We start from the raw sequence: 12,802 nt of genomic DNA on the forward strand, positions 1-12,802 counted from the left end.
TTTAGTAGAAAACTGGCTGAGGCACAATCCAGCTCACGAACTGGAAACAAATTTAATATCTTAACATAAACCCCAGTGTGAAGAAGATATCTGAACCCTGTAAATCTGGGGTTTCACCTTAAGCCTCCCAAAAATTAACCACAGTAATATTCTCACAATACTCCCCACATTTTTTTCTTTCTAAATAGCACTTTGCAACACTATGAAATGTACAAGTATCTCTATTCCAACCACGCCACAAACTGAGGTGCTTATATTAGATAATTACATAAACTTTATGTACTAGTTGGCCTGCCTTTCAAATATGCAATTCGGGCTGTTTCACTATTCTGTCTAACATCTTCATACATTTTCAACGAAGCCTCAGAAAACTTGTTCAGCCGATCAAGAACCTTTGTCAAACTTGTTTGTATGCTGCACAAATTTGAGGAAGAATCATCGTCCTTCTCATTATCTTTGTTCTCTGGTTCTCCAATTTCTGCATCAGCAGATTTCTGTTTATTCTGTAGCTGTTCCGCTTGTCGCTCCATCAACTGGCACACATCCAATAAAAATGTTTTGATTGCATTACTAAGCTCATCAGATGGCAAAGTTGTAAGCCCAGCTGACCAATCACGACAGAGAACAAATACAGGCGGGGCCAGAGCTCGACGAGGGGAGAATGGCCTTCTGCTCTTGGAGCGTTCTCGCGGTTGTAGAATGCAGTTTTGCAGCCAACCATTAAGAGCCTCCACATACGATGTGAGACTGTTGATCCAATTAGCAAAACTTAAGCCAAAACATTCAATCTCATTCTGGAGTTGAGATATTATCTGCCTGCGGGTATCTCCTTGGGGAGTTCCTGCTGATGACCTTGAATGGTATGCCAATGAGATGGTGATGTATTGTGCGTGATGACATTCAAGCATAGCTTTCCACATCCTGGTCAATCTACATAGGTTCAAATGTAAACACTTAGTCCAGATTCAGCAGATCTAAAGGATTCAAAAACATCAACAATGCCAAGCTTCAATATCCGAAGTATTGGAAATAATGGAAGATAGAAAAAATAAAAAATAAATAATGGTTCTTACCCCTGGATTAATTCTACGAGTTGCGGTTGCAACTCTTCATCCCTAATTTTCTCAATTCGCTTAGATATTGAATCAACAGAGTGAATTGCCACCCTTATTTGTGAATGAAGATCCTTTGCAACTGCCCGGGTTTTGTCAATCACTGGACTGCTACAATCCTTTGCAAATTGGCGACGAAGCTGGTTGCACTTCCGATCGTACGCCTTCTTGATAGATTCACTGGCCTACCAAGAATCAAAAGGTGAACAAATCAGGGGGAGCAAGGTGTTGCATCATTTTATATGGTCTAACTTTAAAGACAGGCATCATTGATACTGATAAAGACAAATAAATAGCAAGATACAAATCTAACTTCTGAGTTACACAAGATGGTTTCTTAGTATCCTTGGAACTCCGGATTATACTCTGCAAGTAGATACTCATCTAGATCTGTCAAACACTCAAATGGGTAAGAAAGTGCTGATCAATTGGTTCTAGAAGTGTGGATTTTCCCATCGGAAGGTTAACAAATCCTCACGATATACACATTTCATACCCTATAACTAGATGCCAAAAGGTAGACAGCCAAAAGGTAGACAGATAATTTCTCCAGGACACCAAAACGCTCCTCCCTGCACGCCTTCTTTTGTGGGCACCACCACCCTATGCCGGCTCCACCACCCACCCACCCCCTGGCCTGAGGCGCCAAAAAATTCCCTTGCCGCACTCCCTTCTCCTTTCACAACCACCCAACTGCCCTTGGGACTCTGCTCCCACATTGCCACCCCCACCTTGCAGCCTAGAACAACCTTCCCGTGCTCCACAATTCCCCCCATTCGCAACCTCCAACTGGCCATGACTTTTTTTGTGTTTTTCTTGAGAAATAGGTGATTCAAAGTGCATGAAAATCAAATTGATGGCTAATGATCATGTGTAAATGATATTTCCAAGTAAACGCCTAAAAATGTTTTATATCATTTTTTGGGTTTCCACCAAACAATAGAAACAAAGTGGTTTTCCTCCAAAAGATTTTTGACCAAAAATGTTTTCCCTTGGAAAACATATTACGTCGAAATAACTGACCTATGTTGACCTCTATGCCAAAAGAAATCTTCTTCACAAACAAGTAAATGCAACTCTTTTTGTCTAAATGGAAAAGGCAGCACCATGAATCATAAAAGAATAATCACCACTTAATGAAATGCTATTCCAGTAAGGATCTTTTGAATTTAACAGATTTTCAAACTAGCATTTATAGCACATGAAAATATAATCTATTAGAAGTTGACAGGCTATATAATACACTAGAATTTCTCGGATGTGTATCAAAAAAGGAAACAAGACATATATGCACCAAAATCAAGATTCTACATTGTAGTTAAAATCCAAAATGAACACAAAAGCAATTACACTTGAGAGGATTGGGAAGATCATATAGTTGATAGAGTGCTATGAACATGATTCAGATGAAATGTCCCATGTCATGAAACTGTGACAAGTTTATTATAAAGGAGCCCCATAGCATGCAACATGATCTTAGATATTAAGAAGATGTTTCAACTTTTAAATGAATACAGTAGCTTCAAACAAGTACCTTTACTTCATCATAAAGTTTTCTCTCCCATGCGTAAAGTCTGTCGAGAGTGGAGGAATGACTTCCTGCTATCATGCAGAACTCTTCAACAAAATCACTTCCGCTGTCATCGTTATCTTCTTTTGATGCTGTGGCAAGTGGATTCCTAGATGATGATGACCTTGAAGATGGTGTCCGCTTCCATGTAATAACCTTTGTTGCATTTTGTGAAGGTTCTAGAAATACACGGAAAGCCAATATTTAAGGCAAGAAAAAGCAGAAAACGTTGCATTAAATTGGTCCATGACAAAATTTGTACATCATTAAGCCTGAGAGTGGGTACAAACCTTCACTCAGATTACTGTACATTGCCCAGATTGTACCTTTATTAATTGCAATTAATTAATCCCAAAAACAAAAAATGCAGAACGGTCAATTGAAACATATCATTAACTTAAACAGTCTCTCAACTGTTTTTTGTACCATAGATACTTCTTGCCATTTCCTTTGAAGATGGCCCAGTCTACCCAATTTCTTCTAAGCTTCACTCACAGCTACCAAAAATTGGTTACCTAACAATGGACTTGCCTTAAATGCTTCGTGGATAGTCACTGAAACTATTGAGAGTGTAAATGTCCATGGCTAAACCCTAAAAGTACTGTTGAATTGTTAAGAAATTAGTGACTAATCATTGGTGTAAGATAAAAAGCTAGAACATACCATGAGTATCACGAGCAGTCTTCCAATGGCAGCAAACTAGATGGAAAGCCCCCAAAAGATCCAAAACAGATGAGTTCCCTGCAAGAAACGAGTTATTACTGAAAGTTGGCACAAGAATATCCAGTTACTATAAAAAATTTCAGCCGCAAAAGAATTAAGGGAATTTAGCATTACAGGATCAATACACACTTTGGTTGGTAATACAAAATTCTCTTATCAACAAAAATGACTACCTTCAGCATCAGAATATCCAACCCTGATTTTGTTTGCCTCGAGCATCCTGGAGACCTCCCTACCGGATTCAGAAGCTCGGAAGAAACGGTGCTCAATATCCTTAATGCTCGAAAGAATATCTTTAGCTCTGTGGGTAATGAACTCTGAAGGATCCTCTCTTTCAGCAGATAAATCTTTCACCACCAGGGCTTTCTCCCTCTTTGAACTGGATTGTTCGAGAGCAACTTTACCCGTAAAAGTCTCAGCTAACTCATTACCATTACATTCCAACTCTAGCCGCCTCACTTTACCATCAATCGTTTGCTGAGAACCTTCAACTCCTCTTGAAGCATTTGAATGACCATGACGCTCTACTAATTGACTGTAGCTATTATTTCGAGTTGCTATCTTATTACTGGGGGTTTCACCAGCCTTTAGCTCTGATTGGGGCCTCCACCCATTCATATCATCCAAATTCACATCCAAATCATCGTGCCCCACAAACCTAAAGCTCTCACTGTCATCAATGGGATCAAAGAAATCCCAAGAACCTGACTCAAGAGGGTGTGGAGGTGGTGGTGGCATTGGAAATGCCATTGATTCCCCATCCACATAACTATTACCAACACTTGGGTTGAACGTAACAGTCACAGCAGCAGTACCCCCTCCTGACCTCATATATCTCAAAGTCGCCACCGGCGGCGAAAGGGGGCTCTCGTTGTGCAATGGTGAGTCAGAAACGTCGACAGCATTTGACGGAGACGGAGACGGGTATGATGAATGCGATGGCGTCTTATCTGAGATCGATAGAGACGACTCTATCAAGACCTCGGCCTCGGCGTACCGCCGAAGAGCACTGCCGATGTCTCTAAGGGATTGGATGTAAGATACATGAGCAGCTGCTAGAGCGTACCTTGAATCAATGGCCTGCTGGATGAATCTCTTCCGTTCTCTACAGAGACGGAGAGCTTCATTTTTCTCGGTTTTGGAGTTCGCACATCCCATTTTCACCAAAATTTTGGGGACCCAAGTCACAAAACTAAATTCATTTTCGCAGAATCCAAACACAATCCCACAAAATAACCAAAGACCCACATCAACAATATAACCAAAAGCCTAAAAGATTCAAGTTTTCAGTGAATATCTGGCAACCTAGTCCATGAAATAGACCCCATTCCCAGAGCTTTCAAAGTGAACCTCTCAACAATACTGAAATCCTACTGTGAACAAAAAGCAAGTACTAAACTAGGAATTTGGACGCTGATTATGTTTTCAGAGTAAACAAACACAAAGTCCCTCAAAATGACCAAAAATACCACTAAACAAAAAATTGGACGACCCACTTCATGAAACAAATCCCAATTTGAAAGGCCTCCAAAGTAAAAATCTCAAAAACACTGAAAACCCACCTCAACTAGACTTTCAAAACAAAAGAAAAAAGGAAATAGAAGAAAATGCAAAAGTAGAGAACTCTTATTTTCTACAAACCCTAACCTTTTCGTCTTGAACAGAGGAAAACAGAGCAACCTTTCCCAAGTCCCAAAATGCAAATGGCTTCTGCACGAAGCGAGAAATCCACTAGGCCAACAAGCTCGGTTCAGAGGAAAGGGACAAGACCCAGATGGTGAAATGAGAGGAAACGGTAGGACTTTGTTTCACACTCTACTCGGAGGCAAAAACAGAGGACTAGTTGTTTTCATGAAAGACAGAGAAGCAGGGGAAACGATAGAGGTAGTTGTGGGGAAAGGGTCATAAAATCGAAGCCATTAACGGAAACCTGATTAGACTGAAAGCCATTTATTGGAAAACCTGAGGGTCTCAGACTCCTTTTCGTGCGTCTGAGTCCAAGATTTTCCGGAGATGGTTATGATGATGAAAATATTACTAAAGAAAAGCAAAATGTAGAAAAAGCAGAGAGAGAGAGAGAGAGAGGAATCTGGTACAGCTACAGTTAATGCTACAGAGTAGGAGCCTCGAGATGTGTGTCTCCTATATGAACCAACCATTCATGCATTGCAGTCCAGTCCATGTAACCAGAAAGTAATTAAATTGAGAAAAGGAAAAAAAAAAAACAGAGGAATGCTGATTTTTTTTGTTCTCTCTAGAAAACCAAAAATCTTTTTTCTTGGTGGTGGGTTACACCTACAGGACAGAGACCGATGGAGGTTGGAGAGCTTGAAAAACCAGAGAGAAAAAACTTTCCTTTTTACAGAGCACAAAGAGTGCGAGTGTCAGAAACAATACCACCTCTTTTTATTGGAAAAGGCGTGTTTGGATGACAGGTTTACCCTTAGGTTTTCCCGAGGGACTCTCAAACGGCTCCTTAAAATCCGGTTTTTGGGATTATTGGATGCTCTTTTCCTCTCTGCACCCAAAAAAAAAAATAAAAAAAGGTTGAAAATATTGCCTATTATCTTCTGAGGAAACTGTGGGGGCCTTTTGAGTAAGTAGTGCCTGCTTTTTCCAGTATACAATACAATTTGCTGTGGTAATGGGACAGCAGCTGGAGTGGGAGGCCACATATTGATTTTTTTGATTAAGATGGTCATGGCCCTACTGAGTACTGACTCACTGAATATTCTTTTCCTTTTTTTTCTTTCTTTTCTTTTATTTATTTTGAAGTTTTGATGAGCCACTGATTGAATCTTCGAGTATAATGCATGTTGATCTTGGGAAAGAGGCTCTAAAATACTGAAAAGTGGGTATTTAATGGGCATGGAATCTCGGGTAACAGAACATCAGTTTGTTAGTGGAGATTGCTTATCAGTGAGAGAGATCCTGATTACTTTAGCACCCAGAATATAGAAATATGCTATACATTATTTTCTCAATCAATTTTTTTTGCAAATCTAGTGGATCCATTATTGATTTGTGAACTTATGTGGGTTGTATAAAAATTCAATGGTAGATTCACTCATTCATTATAAAGAGATAGTTTAAAGATGGTTGAGAGAATGATTTTTAGCATTTTTCTAATATACGATAGGTTTTTTCACTTGGTTGGATTGAGGTAATTTTTAATTTTTAATTTTTTTTTAAGAGTAATGTTTCACGCCTTCCCACTTTTTATACTCATTTTTTACATTTATAGGTGACTTTTAAAATTATTATTAATGGTTCGATGATAATTTTAAAAATCACATGTGAGTGTGGAGGACAAGAATTCTCTCCGGTTCAAATGAAGCGGAGGAGAATGAGTTGGTTATATTTATAAGGGTAAAATCGTCCTTTAACTTCTTTTTTTATAACAATTTTACCATTCAAATGAAACTAACTGGATCCAAATTCGAGTGTGAAGAAGTGAGTGTAAGAAAGTTGAAGTATATATGGCATTGGTAGAATATGCAATTTTTTCACAACTATAGAGTTTATTGTAAATAAATGTTCTGATTGAAGCACATAAAAATAAAAAATAAAAAAAAAAGAAGTTGAGGCGGGTTGAGTATACATACCACCCTTGAAAAGGTGAGAGGTGGCCGGAAGTGGTATCATCACCCTTTACTCTTTTGAAAGGGTTCTCAGCCATTTTAAGTACTTTTTGAAGTGAACAACCACTCTCTCAAACGATGTGGGGATGGTCAACTACCCTAACCCCCCTCCCTATTATTTTGTTGTTGCCGATCAACCCTTACCCTTTTAAGGAAGGTAGTTAACCATTTAAAGCAATGGTCGACCACCTCATAGTTGGCTTTGGAGGTGGCTGACCACCCATTTAGGCTTTTTATTTTTTATGGAGTAGTCAACAGTTTTTTTTGGAGGTGATAAGGTTGGAGGTGGCTGCCAATCTCCTTAGGGTTGACGGTGGTCAGCTCGCTCCATTTACTCTTTTGAAATGGCCGATCACCTCAAAAGGAGTGGCCAAACACCTCATAGGAAAGTTGGACCGCCCCTTAGCTTCTTTTACTTTTTTGTTTTTTAACATTTTTCAATGTTTATGTAGATCAATTGACCTGAAATTGAGGAAATTGTAGTAGACCAATATCTTGTTAGCAAACATGTTCAAGGCTTTGGCTTATTTTTTCTTGGATTACCAAGCTCATTAGGTCTCAGACTTTAAAAGATCTGGATTCATTGCTTTGTTTGTTCTTTTTCTAAACACAATAAACCTAGACCAACCCAACACACTATTTATTTATTTTTATTTTTATTTTTAACTTGCATTTTATTGTTTATTTGCTTGATGTATTATTAGATATTGAACACGTTTTTATATTCTATAGTGATTGATATTTCATTTGAAAATAAATTGAAATATTAGTGTGAATCTTCATATGATTGAGTCCAAATACACAAAATTACTTATTTCATAATGTTTAAATAGTTCAATGAGGATCCAATGAGTAGTCTAAAATTAGATGGACCCTGATCCAAAAAGATCATTTGTCCTACTTCCAATGTAAAAAGGATTGGTTGATATTACTTTAGCTGTATTCCCCCCATCTTTTCATTAACATAAAATCCCTCACATTCTCGAGGTTTCTCGGGCAAAATAAGTAATGATGCCAGGGAAATCCTGACTCCTATTGTAATCACCCACTTAGAAATTGATATGAAGAACATGATATATATGCTCGCTTATGTTGTTGGATGTTGCATGTTTTTTTTTTTTAATAAACAATATAAAATATAAAACACTTATAAATAAAATAAAAATTACTTTTATGTTTATGTCACGTCATAAAAGTTTTTCAATTTTTTTTTTTTTTTTTTTTAAAAAAAAAAAACTCATTTAAAAGACATTAAAAAACTCCCCCAACAAGAAAAGAAGACAAAAATAATAATAATAATAATAATAATAATAATAGTGATTAATGAGGCCTCTAACTTGGTTGCTGAATTTTGTACTTAACATTTGTTGGAGAAGGTTTTATGGCAAAACAAAAATTCATCAAAGATGTGGTAGTCTGATATTGGGACAGCTGTTTAGCATAACTTGGGAGTGACATTTGATGCAATAAACAGAGCATTCTGGGATAGTCCTGTAACAAAATAATAATAATAATAATAATAATAATATGAATCTTTCATATATTTGAGAATAATGAAAATAGATAAATAAAGAATATTTTAAATGAAATAGTAATAATAATAATAATAATAAAAAGTGTATAGTTAAAATGCAAACCAAATGTATGTATTTAAAAATATTAGTTAAAATGGAAAAATACAAATTTTGGTTAAATATTTGGTGGGATGATATAAATGCTTGACATTTTATAGGAGTGTGATAGAGGCAGTTTGGTGTGTTTGTTGTGTGCATACTTGTAACACTCCTTAATTCATCTCCTTAATTATAAATATTAAGTAGATGAATTAAAAGTGAATAAATTTGGAGTAAAGTTCACCTTCTCTCACATACTTTCCTTTAATTATAAGTTGAGGGTGTGAGCCTGATTAGCTCACAAAAGACAAAAGCGTGATACCATGCATTGAAATTTCGAACCCAAGTTAACAGGTTTTGGGTCCCCTGAGCTTGAGTTGGATATATATGGTTTTCAAATGCTTAATAGACAATTTATCAAAATCATAAATGCTTGACATTTTATAGGAGTGTGATAGAGGCAGTTTGTTGTGTTTGTTGTGTATATACTTGTAACATTTGTGTCCTACTGAGAATATATAAAGAAAAATAATTGTTAATATGTTTAAGTGGACCCAAGCCCACAAATTTAGACTTTTAAACTAGAGTTGTGTTCAAATATGTATATTAATGTAGATCCGGTTTACATGTTGTTATTAAAATAACAGCATGTAATGCTGTAGTTTAAGCAACGATCAAGATTGAATCTCTCAAAATCTTTATTCATTTTTTCTCTCCTATTAAAAGTTTCTAAAAGTAAGTCAACTTTAAGATTTAATCTTAACCGTTGCTTACAATATAGCATACATGCTGTTATTAAAATAACAGCATTTTAATATTAGCATGTAAGTCAAATCCTATTAATGTAATCTTAGTAGAACTCTCTATTCCCACATTGCTTGTAGATAAAACCTTGGGCATATTTATAAGGAGTGAGCAACTCACTCTTATTGAATCAGTTTTATGAGATGAGTTAAGCCTACAAATTTTTTTATGGTATTAGAGCCAACCACAAGACGAATGTGGCTCACACTCCTTACCCCGTGACAAGGACCTAGCAAAATACTGGCTTGAACGTAAGATTACTTGTGGATAAGACCTTGGACATTTTTATAATTAAGAAGAGTGTGTAAGCTTTTCTTATTGTACCGATTTTATGAAATGAATTAAACCCACAAATTTCTTCACTCTCAAGCTAAATGGATGGGTTGATCGAGGAAAGTTCACCTTCTCTCACATACTTTCCTTTAATTATAAGTTGAGGGTGTGAGCCCGATTAGCTCACAGCCTCACACAAAACAAAAGCGTGATACCATGCATAGAAATTTCAGACCCGAGTTAACAGGTTTTGGTCCCCTGAGCTTGACTTGGATATATATGGTTTTCAATTAATGCTTAATAGACAATTTATCAAAACACCCCACTTCACTTTCTGTAGTATATATATGGTTACTACCACAATCTTGTCGAACACTATGAATATCATGAAATCATTGTGGGTTTAGATTGAATTATAGAATAACTATAGAATAAAAGAGGAATCATTTCAATCTATCAAAACAATATAAACCCAATTGCTACAAAAAAAAGTACAGAGAAAAAGGAAAAGAAAAAGAGAAGATGATGTCTTAAGAGCTAGTAAGGATGCAGGGATGAAAGTGAAACAGGCTATATATATCCACCCAAAAATATTAGGAAAACCAAAGGTTGATTAGCAAAGTTATCTATTCCCTAATTCTTTTTGGCTGCCTAAAGATGGAAGAAAGATTACTTTGGCTTATATCCTTTGCATTTCAAGGATATGATTAAAGATCAAATCCTGATTAGTGTGCTTCCTGCTTTTGGCTTTTTCCTTTTTCTTTATTTTTTCTTTGGGTAAAGACTATTGACAAGCAAAAGTGTTTGACGGGGCAGCAGGCCTTGCTAATCAGAGGTGCAGTTGCTTTTCCCTTTTTCTAAAAGATCCACACATTATCCAAACATTACTAATATGAAAACTCATTACAATATGATACCTTGATTCTCTAACCACCAATCAAAATGCATATTCCTGCTAAGAGCATGTGGGCAGGTTAAGATCTAGAACTTCTCATTCAATTCTTGGGAAGGGATGTTAGTCACAACTATGATAATAAACCCAGATCAAAATCAATAGCAATATCTTCAAACTTTCATGAGAAAGCCTCTCCTAATGCCCTCCCTCTCTAGAGTAGTTTATATTTGAGGAAGTGAAATGTCACACACACTCTCGCTTATACATTATTGAATTTTATATTTAACGGTGATTTTCACTGTTATATCAAGAAGTATACACTTCAAAATATAGGGGTGAGAGTGTGGGTAGCATTTCTTGTTCGATAAAATCTTTCTTTCCCTCAGCTCCCCTTATGATCTCAAGGCTTCCTTGAAATCGATCCTCCGTCACTCCCAGTGCCACTATTTACATACATTAGTAATAGCTTCCACTCTTAGTGTAGCACCAAAGTAAATTAGTCCCATACTAGGTACATAGGTAAATTATTCGTATATATAGCGGATGGATGAATTGTGACAAAGTTATATGGGTACGATGTTATATGGGTACAAAATGTCAAAATTAGTCTCAATTTTGTATTTAATTTAAATGAAAGTTCACTTAACCTCATGAACTTTTAGCACTTTTACAATCATCCCTCTAAACTTAAAAAAATCTATTTAATGTATCAAATTCTAAAAAGTTTGCAATATCACCCCTACCGTTAAACTTTGGAATTAAATCATACATGGTAAAGGCGAAATGTCCCTTATACCATATTTAAAAATTATTGAATTTTGAAATAATCATTAAAAAAAAAAAAAAAAACATAGAATCCACTGCTTGGTCGTGGGTCAACCAGATAGAAATTGATTTTTTTTTTTTTAAATTTAATTTTTTTATTAAAAAAAGAAAAAGAAAAAGAAGAATATTTTGGCATCCTCTGTTAGGATTTAATAGAAAATTCTAATGCAGATGTGACTTTGCAAACTTTTTAAATTTTGATATATTAAATTTAAAGTTTTAAAGTTTAGGGGGATAATTGCAAACGCGTTGAAAGTTTAAGGGAGTTAAGTAATGTTTCTCCTTAATTTAATTATTTCAATCAAACAAAAGAGAGAAATTTTAAACAAAGAAAAAAGGGGCCAACATCACATGCAATCATGGATTCATGGTTGAATGCTTTTATTTACTGATCAGCCGTGAACTCATAGTTCCACTTGTAAAATTGTTTAATTTTACATTTATAGCCGCGCATAGGACGCAGAAGAACCTGACCCATAGATTTTTGGGTATAGAGGCTGAATATTTTGGGGCCCAAGCTAGACTTTTGTGAAGTATATATCACTCAGTTTTGGGCTAGGCAGCTATAATGCCTTTTTGAGTATAACAAACTATGCAAATGAGGAGAGAAAACTGAGAAAGAAGTTGCAGAAACTTTTCTTCATTTGCATTACTTGAACAATATTACAAGAGTACTCATTCACAAAGAAAGAAAGAGTAACTTGCTAACATGCTTGCTAACAGTTTTAGTAAAGAAACTATTTAACTAATCAACCAACTCAACAGAAATGCTCCAGCTCATTTACACGTGTATGTTAAACATTCTCCTAAACTAATGTACACGTGTTAAACAACTTAGCTTAACCAACTAATCCAGCTACTCAACTTCGGCTAACTTGTAATAGAGTATGTATAAAGGTATTTATAGGATTATATATATGAACAATATAATGTAATAGTTGTTGGATCAAGCCTTTGACTATCTTATCTGAAAATCAATTGGTGTCCAATGAGGGAAGTCAAATCCTTCTATGGCATTCGAAATCACACCCCACAAGGTATCTAAGAGTCGTCTAAGTGAGCAAAGTAGCGATGCATTATTGAACGTCAACAATCCCTCCCTCAACATGACGCTCCCGCGACTCAAACTTATGACCCTGGCTCTGATACCATTTGTTAGATCAGGCTTATGACCATCTCATCTGAAAACCAATCGGTGTCCAGTGAGGGAAGCCAAATCCTTTTATGACATTCGAAATCGCACCCTGCAAGATATCTAAGAGCCGTCCAAGTGAGCAGAGTAGCGGCATTGTTGAACCTCAACAATAGTGATTTTATGTAGGGGTGAAATTTAAAACCGCCTAACC

The 12,802-nt window shown here is 36.2% G+C and overlaps 1 protein-coding gene across 1 annotated transcript; it reads right to left on the reverse strand.

Moving 5' to 3' along the window:
- Window positions 1-14: 14 nt before the first annotated feature.
- Window positions 15-5,771, reverse strand: LOC132166772 (protein ALTERED PHOSPHATE STARVATION RESPONSE 1). The gene is made up of 5 exons (XM_059577656.1): window positions 3,579-5,771; window positions 3,346-3,423; window positions 2,647-2,861; window positions 1,074-1,297; window positions 15-930 (listed from the first exon to the last, which is right to left on the reverse strand). The coding sequence occupies exons 1-5, from the start codon at window positions 4,561-4,563 to the stop codon at window positions 276-278; spliced, it is 2,157 nt and encodes a 718-aa protein (XP_059433639.1). The 5' UTR covers window positions 4,564-5,771; the 3' UTR covers window positions 15-275.
- Between the last annotated feature and the right edge of the window lie 7,031 nt (window positions 5,772-12,802).

This window comes from Corylus avellana, chromosome ca11, assembly GCF_901000735.1.
Source record: "Corylus avellana chromosome ca11, CavTom2PMs-1.0".
Classification (NCBI taxonomy): domain Eukaryota; kingdom Viridiplantae; phylum Streptophyta; class Magnoliopsida; order Fagales; family Betulaceae; genus Corylus; species Corylus avellana.

Excerpts from the sequence above, each read along its gene's own strand:
- LOC132166772 (XM_059577656.1), bottom strand. The coding sequence starts at position 4,563 with ATGGGATGTGCGAACTCCAAAACCGAGAAAAATGAAGCTCTCCGTCTC. Across the intron at positions 1,298-2,646 it reads AACTTTATGATGAAGTAAAG|GCCAGTGAATCTATCAAGAA; the intron begins GTACTTGTTTGA and ends GATTCTTGGTAG. Across the intron at positions 931-1,073 it reads CTCGTAGAATTAATCCAGGG|ATTGACCAGGATGTGGAAAG; the intron begins GTAAGAACCATT and ends GAACCTATGTAG.